Below are 18,027 nucleotides of genomic sequence, written 5' to 3' on the forward strand. Positions count from 1 at the left end.
GTTGGGCGTTGAGCGTTGAGCTGAAACTAAAATAACATACCATGTAACCCATTTTTTATCACTCGGCAAAATTTAAACGAGATCTTGTGGTGTCACTTGAGGGACTTCCCTTGTTATCTCTTACATGGAAAAATGGCAGAATCTTGAACATTTTGTGGCTGTATTTTCAGTAGGTTGGATTGCGCGTTGATGAGTGAGTAAATCAGTCGGTCCGGACACTTTGATGTATCGAAGAAAAGATTGAAGCGCGAGCAACTAGGACTTTGGAAATCAGTTAAATAAATGTATTCCTTAACTTATCATTTTTAATGTAGAATTCCTCTGTAAGAGCGTTGCTGTAAATATGGTCTCTTAATATAATTCCTTCCTTCATGCTCACGAGGAGAATCTCCCGAGACCCAATCCGTGAGAAATGAAGGAAAAATGAATCATTGCTGATGAACCACCAAATAATATACGGCATATGATTTTCTTCATGAATGATCTATTCAAACGAATATATTGACAACTTTTGCGATGAAACTACATTACTGAATGCGGTTCTCAACAGCACGGTTAACACAATGCACAAAGATCCGAATTATTAATTCAACATAAAATATTAAATTAAATATTAGGAAAAATAGTTCATTTCATGAAATAGGTATGTGGATTGCTGGCTTAAATTAAGATTTCAAGCAATAATTAACGGAGATTCCTCAAGGAGACAGGAGTAACTTGAATAATATCCACATTCCTGCGCTGAATTCTGGGAAAAAATAGCTATAGACTTGCTCATGTGGTCAAATTAAACTCACGTTATAACATTATGAACTAAATAATGGTTTTTTAAACCGTAATTTCGATTTTCTTCTTGAAATTTTGAACCGCTTGAAAATATTCCTAATTTTCGTAGCTTTATCGCCTCATTGTTTTTATCACAGTGAGATAAGAATTTAGATACCGACTGTTAAGTTTGTAGGGAACTTTTCAAAAATAAAAAGGTAATTAAGGCCAAAATGTGAAGTTATACCTACCCCTAAAGTGTGAGTAGTATATTAATTAATCAATCTCAAATTTTGACTACCCTTCCTATTCTCCGTAAGATGGTAAACTTTGCTAAATTATCGCTACTTCGATGGAATTTATGCAGAGATAATGACGCGCATCAGCCAAAAAGTCAGTATTTAAAATGTTATCGCCTTAAAGAGTGTTTATTTCCCATTTCCGCCTAAATGTTCGCAAATTTTATCTTTATGGGTTCGGCGGCAGTGATTTACACTCGTTTAACCGACGTTTTAAATTCGTCCAATGCTAATATTGTCGTGAGCCGACTGGTTACTGTTGGTCTTAAACCAAATGCCATATTCTTTTTCCAACGGTCAGTCGCTTTCTACGTCTTTTCCAGTCATATCTTTCAAGACATTCCCTTAATTAATCCGGCTCCCCGAAATACGGAATAATATTTCTTACGACTGTGCACGACACTATAAACTCTTCAACGACTGTTGGAACTCAAGTAAGCAGTTAACGGATATGATATTAAGGGTATATCAACACAATGGGGGGTGGCAAAAGTTATGTGTATTTGATTATATTCTTCGGTTCTGAGAAATCGACTAAGGAAACAGAAAGCTGTGATACGGATCGAACGGGTTAAGCGAAACAAACCTTGTCTCAGCATATTAGTGCACAACCGGATCACGTTCTGTTCAGACTGAAGATTGACTGACTGCTCATATGGGAGACACGGGCGAAGAAACAAGTATATTAAGTGTACTTATAAGGTTGGGGAGCAATACAACCTATGTGTAATATATAAGGTTCATACTCCATTACGGGCGTGGAAGCCTACAATCGGCTAAAAAAAAGGTAAAAAGAACTTTAATCATTTGTAAGAAATTCTGCCGAAGGTGGGTCATTCTCCAAAAAATGTATATTTTCTACAGGCAAAATTAAAAAAAATAATTTTTGTTTATTAAGAACCCAAATTTTGTAGTTACAGTTTGTCACTCATAAAATCTAATGGCGTAAGTGACGGAGACCGTTAGTAATATTTACACTTTTTTATTTTTACTTTTGTGCTGTCTACGGACATAGGCAGAATAGGAATATTGTGTTTTATCACGAGATTTTTTTAAAATTTGTCATTAGACATTCGTGTAACTAGTCATAGTGTAGGTATCATCATGTCCGTTACCAGCTGTCATGTCCATGGACTGTAGATTTCACGAACATGATGCCCACGGACATGACGTCCACGGACATGACGATTTCCTCTAAATTAAGTTATAGATGGGACTTACAATAAGTGTGGGTCTAGAGCACTGTACTTACTACATTGAATCTGCATTTTATGGCTACAACAGATATCTCAATTGTAATTATGTAATGATTTTACTTTTACTAATTTTTACCTGTCCGCGGACATGACTGATGATCTTGGCTCTTTCAAAAAACTGAACTAAAATTTTTCTTCCAGCGTTAAAACATCCACTAAAGCAAGTATAAACTCAAACAACCCAATATAGCTGACAATATATTTCTCTGCACACTAGTTGTTCAGGGCTACCAGCATATCCTATGAATGATTTCCCCTTTTACCTGTGCCCATTAACATTGCTTTTTTCGGTTGGAATTTTTTTTTAAATTTTATAACAAATATTATGAAATAAAAGCAACCCAAAAAGACTATTTTAGAAAGTTCATACTTTTGTAACTTGTTAAATCATAGATTTTATAATAAATTATTTAGTAAAGGTTGTTTGTACTAATATTTGTCACTAAAATTAGTAAAATAAAATAGTGTGCCCCTTTATTTTTGATTTACCAGTTTTGTTTTTTTTTATGGCAGTCCACGGAAATAATTTTGTACGATTGTGTAATACATCGTTTTACTCATTTTTTGTTCGACTACAACAATAAATCATTGAGCAGTTTTTAATGATTCATTTTTGCGCCATTTTATTAGAGTGCATTGCCGCGGGGCGATTTTCGTCTCTGTAACTCATTTTCAGCAAGATCAACATTTCCTTGCGTGAAAAGTTTGGAAATATTTTGTTCATAAAACATACGTAAATTCATGTAATATTCTGCACTTCGGAAATTGAAATGTGCCATCCCACCATTAAAAAAAAACAAAGAATGGGTAAAATTTAATTTTAAAAAGTTATTCGTAATGCGAAGATGTCGTTCTCTCGATAAAAAAAACAAATGAAATCAAATATTTTGCCCGTGACGGGATTAAGAAGACGACCGTTTCGCCGTTTTCATAGATTTTCGTGTGTTCTTCTTCACTCTTTCGACCGGAGAAGCTAAAAGTTTACGATTAAACAATTTTTAATGAGTCATTGTGGTATTCGAATAAATAATCAGTAAAACGAGATATTACACGACCCTATGGAGCAGGGGCGCAGCCAGGAATTAAGGCTGGGGGGAAGGGGTTTAGGTGCAACTAATACCGGGGTGTGTGGGGTATGGAATACCCACTAGGATAAGCGGTAGGTGCGAGAGGTAATTGCGGAATTTTAAGATAAACGGTTCAAAATGGTGAGTTTTACGGCTTTCTGAGGGATATTTTATTTATCCTTACACTATTCTATTAGTAATATCAATCCAATTAAGTAAAATGGATAAAAATTAAATATTTCTCTGATCTCTGGGGGGGGGGGTTTCAACCCCCAAAACCCCCCTCGCTGCGCCACTGCTATGGAGGTTCGGTAGATTCTCAAACAAATGCTTAAAGTTCAGCGTTCTACCTTTTTTGCGCCGATGGTAGTGGGAAGAGCACTTGGCTGCTGATCGAGGAGACGCGAGTTCGTATACCGTTTCAAGCCTTCGGACATCCCCAAAGTCCTCGAAGTGCAAGGGGACCCAGGGAAAGGAACTGCCACCCCCCTACCTTGAGCGTGAGGAATTCACACTCCTGTAGCGTTGTTAGAGGTGAGCTCTAGCGTCATCTTCCCAAACCAACCTTCGAGTTGAATCATGGAGGGGCTAATACTCTATTCGTGCCGAAGTTGAGACCCTTGGTTTTGTTGGAGCAGGTAAAATACCTTGGTCCGGAAGCGAGAAACTGGAGTTGTGAGCCGGGATTGTGCTCATTACCAAAGGCAGAGAGAGGAGCATATTGTCGATTTGGAGGCTGAATGCGGAAAAGGGTTTGCTAGCCCGGCATAGGATGCGAAGAGTAATTCCAGCGTTCCGAAGCAGATTTCTCCGCTTCAGGAAGAGGAAAAATGGTGCTGCTGAGGTTAGTGATTCGGCTGCTGAATCTGATGCATTGGGGATGTTGACTCACTGAGTCATGGAAGGGAAAGCAAACACCTGGAAACTTGCTCCTCGCAGTTTAGCCCTCTCGCCTCCGAAACAAATGTTACACAACAGCGAATAGCAAACATTTTCTGTGTATATCAATAGGGAATTTATAATGATGAACGCGAGAGCAAGATGACGGTCCAAACGGTGATTTCATAGAATGAGCGGAAAAAAGTAACAGGTAAACATTTTAGTAAATAACTATAGTACCGATTAGCACAATAACATGGAATTTCGTGTGATCATTTTAAAAGTATTTTGCTATGATGAAAGGGAAATATTTTTTTATATTTTTATCACTTATGTCGCTACAAAGTCGTTAAAATAATGCATCCGATTAGCAACTAGAAAATCCTGACATTTCGCTCTTAAATGGTCTTAGCTGAAATGAACTAATTATTAACGTAAAAAAATTGAATTCCTTCAGTAAACATAAAAACTTTAATTTGATTTACTCTACATTTAACTCTAATAAACGGTCGTTGAGATGTAAACGGTCTTTGAAATGGGGTGTGAGCGCTTTCCATTGGATGAAAGGTAATATATGGAAGCAAGAGGCTTTACCTCCGACTGGGACAATTTAGCCGGGAGCGATAAAATAAAGAAAGAAACTGATTAAGGTACTAGGATCAAAGACTAAATACTTAAAATTAGTAAAAAATATGGGTTCTTACCGAGAATTTTACACATGACGAGAGAGGGAGAGCAATACTTATGCTCAAAGCTTGAAGCCGCGATTCGAAAACTCATCTGAGTAGGAGAAAAGAAACTTTGATTTCGGAAGGGAAGAAAGCGGAATCTTTCCTTTTGAGCTCATGTTTTGGGAGCGAGAGATATGACCAAATAACAGGTTTCAGAGAATATAATGTGTCCGACCCGAATCCAAATTATAAAGTATTTAAATCATATCGTAGTAGGATGCAATTTAATTCGATATTTATCTCTTTCATGTACTTCATAAATATTTTATGTATTTATCTATGGTCGGTTCGAATTGTAACGTAGGACATTTTTTCGATGATGCTGACAGCGGATCACTTTTAAATTAACACATAAATAAATAATAAATACTCAGTAAATAAAATTCCACTCCACTGTTACATGATTAATTACCGTTAATGGAATATCTGGAACTTCTTCATGTCGCAGAATAATTTATAGTGCTTCCCCCATTCCCCCACAGCAATTTTGTCCTCGTTCCGAGATCATTGGCACGTCATAATGCTTCATCAATGGATAAAATGACTACGCGTTGCTTTGAATATCGACGTCTCACGTTGATGATTCAAAGAGTTGGCAGTTATTAAAAAAATTGACGAATTGGTGAGCTTCAGCGTACCTGGTGCTTTTGAGAAACTTTGGCTATCAAATAGCATATCTGATGCATCAGGCAGTCTCAAAAAGCGGCGTAGCACTGGGTGCAAGCGAATAATGGGTGATACCTCCATCGCACTAATACCCAAACAGTGGAAATTCATATGGAAAAATTGCAGTGTCATGACACGAATTAGAATATGTTTATTAGAATCGACGAAAGAAAAATACACACGTGCGACCCAATTTCCCATCAAACACGGTTTAAGCACTTGTAAAGCTACATAAATTTAGCAGAAATTCGACGAACGCATTATTGACCTCTGAATGAAACATTCAAAGATTCATTGATGTCATTCCGCTTTTGTTGGGCCACTTATCGAACACAGTACTCCGGAAGCACCCGCGGATCCAGGATAGGGACAATGGAAGGGCTAATTGGGAGATGTGGGGGTTAACCTCCCTGCCGTAGTCGGGTTCCGAACAAAATTACCATTTTATTTAATATAAATTGGATACCTAAGAAGAGGCACATAGCCTACTCTACTCCCTCTCTGGATCCGCTTCAGTCCGGAAGGATAGCCGAAAACTAAATATTTAACTGTGGACTATCATTTCAACGACCTCATCTTCGCTCACTGGCCACGGTGATCCCCCTTGGCCCGCATTCTGAGGACGAGTGAGGTGAATGGGAAATGTTGCGATAAAAGTAAAATATGATAATGCACCAATTAAAATGTATGGGATTTACTGACATGGTATTAGTACCATAATGAGTACATGATAATGTAGAGTAAATCAGGTAATAGCCTACAATCTTGGTATTTATTATCATACTAAAAAAATGAAAAAAGGAGAAAATCGTTAATTAACGAGGAGAGAGATTTGGAGAGCGAGGGATGTGAAGTGGCCACAAAAAAGACTCCATGGAGCGGGTAAGAAGTCTAACTTTTCCAAATCGGACGTCACAGTCAATTACGGTAGAATTTGAGATGCATAGGCATTTCTTTAGTTGGGGACGCATTACATTGACAACTTTCTCCATTTGGGGGAAGAAGGAAAATTAATAATAAAATTTTTAGTTCCAAAGGCTATTGGTGGACTTCAGTTGCCCGAAACTACCATCATGCGCTTATTTTTGATCCGGCCTTCAAAATTTTTAATCAGGCCATATCATGTTTTTTTTGCATGAGACGGGAAAATAAAATTTTACTTTTTTCAAGTTTTAGGAGCGATAATAACTCAAAAAAGGGAATAAATGAGTATTTCAGGATTTATTCACTAAATTATATAGTTAAAAAAGTAAGTATCGCACAAAAACCCCTACAGTGGAATTCATATGAAAAAACTCTAGTATTGTTATATGAATCAGAAAATGGTTAATAGAATCGACGCAAATAAAATACCTAATAAGTCTGACCCAATTTTCCATCAAACGCGGCCTATGTACTTCCTGCTGCTGATATTCAACGAACACATTGACCCTCGAATGAAATACTCAAAGACTGATGCCACTCCGTTTACTAATCTCTTGCCTACATAAAATAGTATTGTTCAAGTGTGTTAACTCAGAAAAGAGGGCATATTGCTTTACGAATGTTAATTTTTTTTCAAATAAGACATCGAAATTGAATGCAACTTTATGATATTCTAAAAAAAACTCTTAAAAATTATGCACAGAGTTCTTTTTTCTCGTTTGGATGCATGCATTTAGTATCACACATTTCTGGAGCATCCAAAAATTTAGAAATGCATGAGGTTCAATGGGAAAGAACCGGTTTTTCCTGATATGGTTAATCTTTTTTCTTATCTCATTTTATAGGCTTCGGCTGGAGAGAGGTTCAGATATCTTCGACCCCCATATCCACTCCTAATACTGGTTTTAAATTGAACAAGAGTTTCAAAAAATGCATTAAATTTGAACAAAAATCGATAAGCAGTTCCTTCGAAATGACAGTCAAGAAATATTAGCTACAAAAAATAATCTAACGAATAGTCACGCTCACTCGGAAAATAGCTGATGGAATATCCAGCCAAATAACCAACCATATGACGACACCTAAGATTTATGACGCTTAGATTACATAGTTCATATCACTAACTGATGTGGTGACAATATACTATCTCACTTCGGGTTGGATGCTAAACGAAAAGGTAAAGTGTGTCTCTCCACCGTTCTTTCGATGCAAATTGATGTTTATGAACGGAGAGTGTCGTATCCTAATGCATGGAGACGAAAGGGAGAAGAGGAATCAGCATAAGTTTTAGAATCATACCTACTGTGAGTTCGCTACCCGAGCGAAAAAATTGGTATCTATAATCCTGGGTCAATGTAAAATAAACCACTGATGCCATTATTAAATGTACAATGGTATAATTTGAAAATTTAGAACAATGTAGTGTTTATGGTAACGAAACTTTTCTATCACAGAGCCCTGAGGAAGGAGAATAAATCTCCGAAACGTTGGCCAAATGTGTATTTTATTTATCATGACCTATACTCCAAGATCATAAACACTACATTGTTGTAATAATAAGGAAGGTCAGTAGAAGAAACTTTATTCATTGAAAATTTAGAGGCGAAAGGAAAGCTATTTTGCTACCAAATTTATCAAAATATGATCCACGGCTGTTAATTCATATCAATTTGAATACTTATTAAGTTTATTTAATTACTATTTTTTAATCTAGAGGGGCGTATATTTCATGATCGCACGGAAAGTGTCGAGAAAAGAGGACCCTATCTCTTATCACTTTTTAAAAGTATGAGTATATGTAATATATCCAAAAACAATTGTAGTACATATACTTAAGATAATAAAATATGCTACAGTTTTACGCAAATTATATTTCAATCGGACGAGACGTATAGACTACGTTGCTTCACAGCAGGCAAATGAGCAGAGATATTAAACGCGTACGTGACCGACAGATTTATTTTAATCTCCCGTATTAAATTTAGTAGAATAACTTTCTTTTAAAGCTTTCCACTGTTATTTTTTTACGCTGCGAATACAAAAAAAATAATGTTGAAGACCATAAGGAAGGCAACTTTCAACTACTTAAATTTAGAGTACTATAACACGATAGTCGATATTTCGTCAGATTATTGCTTTTTCAAAAGCATGGGGGTTTTAGTGTTCCGTTCGCCGTTGGAATCAATTGGACAAATTGCATCAGGCATGCATGCACCAACACGGACTGAATTCAATGGGGGCTTTAATTTGGTCAATCCCATAGTTGTCTGAGTAGAGTAAGGTTTCCTGAATTCAATCTGATTAAAAGGAGGGATATTCTTCTGAAAGTGAATGTTCGTCAACTGAACTAACTTCTGCATATAGGATTTACTTGAGTATTGGAGAACGATACTATTCATAATTAGAATGATAGATATTTCCGGTAGCAAATTAAACTTATTAATTATCAAATACACCAAAGGATGAAGTTCACCATGAAAAAATATTTGACTTAGCCGGGATTCGAACCCGGATCTTCCGATTGCCGGTCAGGCGTGTTACCAGTTACACCACCAAGCCATCTTCTCAGAGCGAACTTCGGGATGGGTTTTACCGAACAATTGTTCATTTTGACAATTGAACATCTTGTTCGGTAAAACCCATCCCGAAGTTCGCTCTGAGAAGATGGCTTGGTGGTGTAACTGGTAGCACGCCTGACCGGCAATCGGGCAATCGGGAGATCCGGGTTCGAATCCCGGCTAAGTCAAATATTTTTTCATGGCGAACTTCATCCTTTGGTGTATTTAACTTTGCACCCGTGCGCGTGACTGCGTACAAAGTCACTTGTTCCTTCAGTGCTTTATTAATTATCCTTCAACCTAAGAATTCACCACTAAAAGATAAAAGTCATCACAAATTATACTCCATATTTCTACAGAATTTTAATTTTTATCCTAAAAATTTTTCTCACGCCACCAACAACCAACCTTAGCTCGGTAATGATTTTAAAATATTTCATCCCTTTCCAGCGGAAGAACCAAAATAATACTGGAAATTTTAGTACTGTTAATTTTCGCATTCAAAATCCAAATTACACGCATGTGAAGTCAAATGAAATAATTTATTAACATGAGTTTTGTAAGATTTGGCTTCAAGTTTGGACTTTGAATTAATATTTTATTGCTGTATCCAACATATCTCAACTTCGTTGAAAAAAAGAATATGATCACTGTGAGCAGCTGAGATGCATGATGCACGGGATGCCAAGAATACCTCTTTTTTTTAATTCGTAGGAAATATTATTTACTCGAAGAAAATACCTTGGCAGCTTAATTGGCAGGGTCTGTAAACACCGTAGTACCGAAAAATGCAGCCATTGACCTTCCACAATCTAAAAACAATGACGTATAAAATACGAAGCGGTGCATTTTGTGAGAAGAACTGTACAATTTATTGCTAGCCAGTGAAAATTAAAGTATCCCTTATCCCAGAATACCTTACTACAAATGAGTATAATATCAAGAATTATTGAATTTAATTCAGAGAGGAATATTTTACCAGGTATCTGGGGTCATTTCGCAGGGTTCTGGCTCTCATCCAGGCCAAGGCAAGTGGTTATCCACGGTAGAATTTACGCTCTTCGTGTGCACTTGCTGGCGAATCCGAATAATTTTATCGCTGGTCAGTCGGCGGTCATTTCCTGAAAAAAACACTCGCATCTCCATTATTCTATGTGTCTCTTTCCAGCACATTTCTGTCCACTCATCAGAGCCCGCCGCATGGTGACATGGCTGACCCCTCCCTCGTCTCTATCCTCATTAAAAATACACTCCGTCCGTCCACTGCTCTCCGAGAGCCACTTCTTTATCTCGCTGCGAATATTTCCCGCGCTTCCCCTGCTGGTGAGAAACTGCACCATGGTTTAAGTGGTCGGGCGACCAGCTTTTTGTGCATGCACACATATGAACGTTCCGATGTCCCCTAAGAACAATTAAAGATGCTCAACTGTCCCGATTTCGCAATATCTCGGTCGTGTATTTTCCTCATTAAGGTTTTCACGCAGCGGGCGTGGTTAAGAATAGGATGTTTACTGGTGACTTTAAATGATCAAAGACGACTGGATAACTACCCGCTTTAAACCATAGACCAAGGAAGTGAGTTCTTTACTGGGCCGGATCAAAGGGGGTCCCAAGGGCCCCGTGCTCTAGGCCACCAACCAAGCATGAGCCTTCCGCCAATATGTAGGTAAACCTAAAAAAATCGGAAAAACATAAAAAACGTCGTCAATATAGTCGTCAACGTTGACATTAATACATGGTAAACGCTGCTGATAAAAACACTTTATCCGTTATCCATTTCCTGTTATTATGTAACAAATTGCAACACCTTGAGAGTGTCGCAAGAATTTCAAACGCGATAAGTTACATTCGCAATTTGCGTCGTATCTTCTTTAGCTTTCAAGCACCTAATTAGCGACCTTCTTACAGACAGAGACAGTTGTCGCACAAATTTCATGCTACGCATCTTATTTATTCTCCGTGATGCTTGAACGGTGCACGAAAATTTGGAAACGGTCTCTTTTTCGAAACCAGTTAGTAATCTTTGCCGATTGATACTTCATTTTCAGCGTGATTTTTTCACTTTCCCGGTGAACAGAGCAAATAAACTTTTCTCGGTTTTTCGCGCGGGGAAGAAATTCTAAGAGCGCCGACGCGACGTTACGTTAAATCCAAGTTATAAAAATGTAGAGAATTTCGTTTCAACGATGCTCCTATTTATAGACTGAGTTCAGTATAGGTTGCGGAGATTGAGAATGAAGGGACATAACTTCGCTTATTTATGGTTGAATTGGAACGAATTCTGTCGCTTAAAATTATTAAGGTGTGTCCTTTCCTCACCTATCCAACCAAGTCAGTAATTTGTTGTCTTCCAAGCTTAGTAGGGAATTTGGGTGATTCTCCCTGAAAATATTGGGAAATCTATGTAGTCCAAAAACCTATAACGTTAGTGCTATTTAAACGCAAAGTAAAAATAAACGATCATAATCGAGTCCTGAATTAAATCCAGTAATTAACTAAGTTCTGCGAAATAAATATTATCTATGAACCATAACATGTCAAAGTAAATTAAAATAAGACTTAAGCATTAAAAATAAATCTTTGGTGGTTTGTCCCAACAACCACAGGTTACGGCCCGAATAAGCATAGCTAAAAATGCAGCCGTGGTGATTTACCCGGGGGATAAATAAAATATCTTTTAAGGATCGGTTAGATAATTATTGGAAACATTTTGCTGAAAATGAAAAAAATCGTATCTAGTTAATCACTCAATGTAAGGTAATTTCATTTTACTCATCATGCAGAACTAATTTTCGTTACTGTCTGTTTTAAAAAATTATAAACTTAGGGATACGCAATTTGCGTCGTCTCTTCTTTAGCTTTCAAGCACCTAATTAGCGACCTTCTTACAGACAGAGACAGATCTTGTCCGGCCTAACACAAACCAGGCATAAAACCGGCATTGATTGTGTTCTTGTGTTGTCGAACTGGTATCTTTTTATATTTGTGGCTGTTATCACTTACCACTTGTGTCGTTGCAGGCGTGCGGGGCGGTGGCGCGATGCCCGTGGGCCGCGTGGCAGCGAGGGCCAAGAAGAAGCTGCTGGGCGGCTCGTCGGGAGCCTTCGGTAAGGGCTCTGGCCTGTCGGCGGCGCGGGTCCGCGAACGGGCCAGCCTCTCCTTCTTCCTCGTGCTGCTCTTCTTCGGCGTGTTCGGCCTCATCGTCCTCACCGAGATCCTCTTCATCGACGGGGAGGCTTCCGGAGGTCCGGGCGGGCGAAGGGCCGCCGGCGTGCCCGGTTCCCGCGGCCGCCAGTGGGGTCGGCGCCGGGGAGGCGCGGGAGGCCTCGACGCCCCGGACTACGAAGTGGAGGGCGGGGACGAGGACGCCGTGGTGGGCCCCGCCGCCGAGGACTACTTCATCTACCGGGGGTTCCGCGCGGCGGGGGCCGGGGATGGCAGCAAGGCCTCCTCGCGCTTCAAGTCTCAATCGACGGGCGACACCAAGGGGAAGAAGTTCGGCTTTCGCGTGTTCTCCAAGAGCGACGTGGAGGAGGCGGCGAATGCGGCGGTCATGGTCGGCGCGGAGGACGACGCCGTGCTGGCCACGGAGAGCAAGCTGCCCCCGGTCAAGGATGCTGAGTGGCAGCCCGTGAAGGGAACCAGGTGGGTTTGCACTTTTCCGCTTGAAGTTCCCGAAATCAGCTCACTTTGAAAAACCGCTCCAAACGGGGAAATTTAAGAAAGGACGAGGGAATCCGAAAGGAAAGGAAAAAAAATGAGAAAAGCCTTTTTTAAATTACAGCAGCGATTTTATGTTAAAAATGAAAATAAATACCAGTTTGATAAAAAATAAATATTTAAAAATCCAAGCATTTTTAATATCATTACATCAATCTGCAATACATAATTTTCATCAATTGTCTATTGTTTATGTCAAACTGTTAGTTTCCTCTTCACACAAACTACATTTTACTCCGACAACGCAAGCATATGCCCTAATGAAATTGAAATATTTTTGTTAACTGGCCAGTTGGGATGAGTCATGGACTCACCTGAATGGGAAAATAGGTTTTATAGGTAATTTTGCACTCTTTATTAAGGCCGTAGTGAAAGGGGATTCCCCGGAAATGCTTGAATGAAGGACACACATGAAATTGATACGATTTCATGCGTACCCATTCCATATGAATCCCCTCGTAATGTATCCCCCGTTCAAATGAAATCAGGAGGGTGGCGGGGACGCGACAGTTTTTTTTCCAGGCTATGGCCTTGCGCTTGTATGCTAGACTGCCAATAGGGTATGGCGTATGGACGTCTACCACGAATATTACAAAAGAGGATCCTTAAATGTGTTGTCACTTACCGCGTAAATGTAAATGGGTATACATAGTCCCCACACACACGTCGCTGACGGACAAAGAGCTCCGAGTTTCACAGGGAATGAAGGTTAATTAGGGGTGTTAACCGAAACTTATATACATGGTAATGATATGTATCAAATTCATAACTCTTCAATGCTATTACTCGCATTTGCAAAGACCATTCTGAATCATATTGGAAAAAAGTGGATCGCATTGCACACATCACCACGCCGCGGACATTTTTGAAAGCCGATTAAAATGTGACCGAAGATGCAACAAAAATCTGCTTTTTATTGGATGAAATTGGGCCTACTCTATGTACTCTTCTTGGTCAAAACAATAGCCGAGCAATTACAGCTCTTCAGAGGAGGGAGTTCAGGACGTAAACATTCCAATCCTAGCATTCTTTAAGGAGGGAGGTGGGGGGGATGGAAGGCAAGCGCGGATCCAAGCGACAAGTTTGGGGGCGAAGGAGTCCTAGAAGAGCCTTTTCAAGTGAAAGCCACCTGTGGGGTTCGCTCATTTCGGCTGACTTAAATTCGGTTCCTAAAAGACTCGATTTGATTGTAGTTTACCGATGCAGACTGTAATAAAATTATCATCCACCAAAAACATCATGAATGTATTATCACTCACTTAGTGATTTTCCCGGAAGTTAGTATAGTTAGGTGAGAGTGGAGCTCACCCCAAATTAAGGCACAGACGTGAGAATATCACACATTCAGGGTAGGTGAGCCGTTACTTTCCCTGGGCCACCTCGCACTTTGCGGATTTTGCTTCTGGCGTAAAAAGGATTCACTCGAATTTCACCCTAAGGCCGTATTCGTCGTGTCAGCTAAAAATGAGATCGCGAGTATCCCATAAAATACTATGACGCATGCTCTACCTTTACTCTTAGTTTTTCACTATTTAACTCTTGGAATCAACTTTTTAGCGTTAGGAACCAATTCGCACCGCAAATACCAAAAAGAATTACTTAATGCTTGCTTGTCACAAAAAATACACAATCGCCATCAACTGTTCCCTGTCGGCAAACGTTAACTTTAACAGGCATTACCTACACATGCATGGTTTTTCGTTACCTAAGCGCTTGGTTGTACAGTAAATTAATGCGCACGGGTTAATGCGTGAATACGTGAACGATTTCGGAGGATCGGCACGGTACGTGTACGAAGGTAGTACCCGAAATAGAAAAGATTCTATTTTCTGCTCGTGAATTTGTGTAAGTCGGGTGGTTAAACGGTAAATTTTTGCTCTCACTCCCGATTTCATACATTTAGACATTAACTCGTACGTATTCATGGGCGCAGCTAAGAATTAAGGCTAGGGGGGTTTTAGGTGCAACTAATACTTGAGGGTGAGGGGGTGCTGCATACACGCCAGGGTAATCAGGAGTTGCAGGGGCCGTCCTTCAGAAAATTTTTAAGATTAATGGTTCAAAGTGGCGAGTTTTACGGCTTTCTGAGGGATATTTAATTAATCCTAACATTATTCTGTAAGTGATACTGATCCAAATAAGTAAAATGGATTAAACTTAAAATTTTTCTGAGCTCTGGGGAGGGGGAAGAGGGGGGAGTGTCATCCCCCAAAACCCCCCTCGCTGCGCCACTGAACATATTAATGTCTGAATGTACGTTAATATACCAGGCTTTAACACGCAGCTTTTTCATCTCCTCTCAGGTTCAAGTTCTACGTCTACTCTGCCTACTACGACTCCCGAGGCGGGGAGAGGATGGTTCGCATAATTGGCGCTACCCGCACCAGGAGCCCGGAGCGCGTTTGGTGCCGACTGTGGCTGTCCTCCTCCTCGCCCGCCAATTACACCTTCTCCACCGCTTCGCCCTCCACGACCGCCGGCAACGTCAACGCCTCCTCCGCGGGCAACTCTTCGGAGGCGCGGGGCGAGGCGAGGCTTGTGGCTACGGTGCTCGCTCGCGTCAAAGTCATCCGGGAGAACTGGAACCTCAAGTACAGCGCGTGCTTCGTCATCTGCCCGCTGAGGGCGGTACTGGCAAACGCGGGGGCGGCGGGGTCTTCGACGGCACCGCCCCCGGACGCCACGCACGTCAAGGGGGAGTTCTCGACGGCGCGGGGGAGGGGAGCAGGGGCGATCTTGCAGCCATCGGCCTCCGGTCCCCCCTCTGGGCCACCGCCCTGGCCCCTGTGGGTGTCCGTGGTGAGCAGGTCGCGGAGGGCGATGCCGGCACACAGGCTGATGGTGAGAAACACGGAGGCCCACCAGTTGGCGGAGGCAAAGCAGGATCCGAGGTTCGGGGAGAGATGGGGGGTGTGCATCAAGCCACTACATTTCAGCTACAACCAGGTCAGTGAATGTTCAGTTTGTTCGGAGTATAATAAACAGTTTAACATGAAGGCTTTCTTGCATACCGCGAGAAATGTAATATCTTCACAACACTAGTAGAACTCCTCAATGTGCCGTCGAAAATGCCAAACTTGTAGGAGCATGGGGAGTTTTGGAGTTAGAGTGTATGCAAGAGTTGTTCAATTTTAAGAGTTTACTCCTCCTTTTGGCGATAAAAATCTGAGCTGAAGGAAATGTGCTAAAATATTTTAACAAATTTGCTAACCTCAATATATGCTTTATAATATATCTGCTTAATAAATGTTTGCCAAAATATTTCTTGCAATTGATAACGTGGATATATATGCATGATTAATGGATAAAATATTTTCATAATATATTCTCAAACTGTTTCAAATTATTACGTTGTAACTGAGCATACACATATTACCATGTTTTAATGTGCTGCTATGGCGCTGTTGTTTATCTCCAAGCTTTATAGGGAGCATTTCCACTTTAATGAAATAATTCTAGACCCAAAAAAGTTTGTACTTGGGTGCATTATTAGTTAGAGAAAAATCGTCTTGCATACATGGAATGAACTTTTTTATTATTACTTTATTTTTATTGCAGGCATTACATATGGTGGAATTCATTGAGTTCCACTCTCTCCTGGGCTTTGAGCATTTCACGATGTACAATCACACTGTAGGACCAGCAGTTGGCTGCATTCTCAACCACTATGCTCAGAAAGGCATTGTCACACTTCTACCATGGAGCCTTGACATGGCCTCTCAGCGTGAAATCAGGACTGAGGGGTTGTTTGCTGCCCTTAATGATTGTTTATATCGCTCCATGCATCGATTCCGGTACCTTGCTCTTATTGACCTCGATGAATTCATAGGTTAGTCAAGCTTTTATTTTTGCATCCTTTACAGTGAGATCTTGCAAGTATAGAACACCCATTTTCAAGGCTTTGACAATTGTTATTAAGATATTTATTTTTCAAAATTGTGATGCTGGTAAGTACTTAAAACTTATTTCCTTCAATATTATTTTTCTTGGCCAGAAGCATGTGTAGATTACGAAGGCCACATAATATTTGATTTAATGCATAACTAAAAGCATACACCTTCAAGCATCAAAATACAATCAAATGTCTACATTTTTGGTATTCATGGTATAGTAACTTCTTCAATAACTTCATAGGTAAGATGCTACAATGCAGCTTCATTTTTACTACATACTTACAATTTTTAGACATTGGTAATGTTGTATCCAAGCAATCACATAAGGATTTTCAAGTATCAAAGGATATGATAAAACAGTTTTTATTGAATACTTAATAAAATAAAATTGCCTTCTTATTTTCTTTCTATTCTAAATAGATGTTAATAGGTGAGTGTCAAAAAATCACATCATAATAGGCAATTTGAATTCTTCTGGCCTTCAGTTATGGGATTAGTGGCCAGTAATAGAATGAGGAAGATATTGGGGGAGGAAAAATTAGAGCATGAGGCAATCCTCTCCAATTGCTCAGCCCCTTGGTAAACTATATGTGAACTTCAGCATGAGCCATTTATGCAAAACATGATATGCCTTTAAAGTGATTTAACGATAAAATGTAAAGATATGGGTTTGACTTGAAAGGGGATACTGAAATTGGTGGACAGGATGAGGAGTGAGCTTGGAGGTGGTGGAGGAGGATGTAAAAGAATCATATACATATAACTTAATATTTTTAATTTGAAAACTCCATGGAGCCAAGCAAAAAAAGAAGTAAGAACACATTTTCACAGTCAAAAGGATGAAATTGACTCTGTTCCTGAATTGTGTCTTTCCAGTTCCACGGAAATTCCAGCAGAATAAGGATCAGACATCCACTACTGCTAAGCCTCCACCCAATTTACGGCCAAATAATACAGACAGCTCTCTGGCTGATCTTCTGGCCTCTTTAGTAGCCCGAGCTCCAGCTGCAGGAGCATTTTCCTTTCAAAATGCATTTTTTTATCTCCAGTGGGCAGATGACGAGGAATCCTCACAGGTAAATATATATGCAGTAACTTCCTATTTTATTTTACATGGTGGTATTCATCTATTGTAAGTTTAGTCAGGATTTTCAAACAATAATTCAACATTCTCCAAAGTGAATTTCTAAAAATAAAAAAATTCTTCCAAAATTTGCATAGTAAATATAATGAAGCCAAATTTCATCAAATGTTTAATAAACTTAAATA

General features: G+C 39.7%; 2 protein-coding genes across 3 annotated transcripts in view; one reads left to right on the plus strand and one right to left on the minus strand.

The window, feature by feature from the left end:
• The window catches only part of LOC124161473, a 40,148-nt gene that overhangs the window by 19,278 nt on the left and 2,843 nt on the right, over positions 1-18,027 (plus strand). For both annotated transcript variants that reach the window (XM_046537797.1, XM_046537801.1), the window contains 4 exons: positions 12,166-12,790; positions 15,169-15,811; positions 16,424-16,694; positions 17,635-17,834. In XM_046537797.1, the coding sequence (XP_046393753.1) occupies positions 12,166-12,790; positions 15,169-15,811; positions 16,424-16,694; positions 17,635-17,834 (1,739 nt within the window). The remainder of the gene's footprint in view (positions 1-12,165; positions 12,791-15,168; positions 15,812-16,423; positions 16,695-17,634; positions 17,835-18,027) is intronic.
• Positions 17,851-18,027, minus strand: part of LOC124161486 (myosin-6-like) — a 29,536-nt gene continuing 29,359 nt past the window's right edge. Inside the window, exon 14 of the transcript XR_006865367.1 lies at positions 17,851-17,944. The gene's annotated coding sequence lies outside the window, so the exon portion shown is untranslated. The remainder of the gene's footprint in view (positions 17,945-18,027) is intronic.

Source organism: Ischnura elegans, chromosome 1, assembly GCF_921293095.1.
Source record: "Ischnura elegans chromosome 1, ioIscEleg1.1, whole genome shotgun sequence".
In the NCBI taxonomy this organism is placed as follows: Eukaryota; Metazoa; Arthropoda; class Insecta; order Odonata; family Coenagrionidae; genus Ischnura; species Ischnura elegans.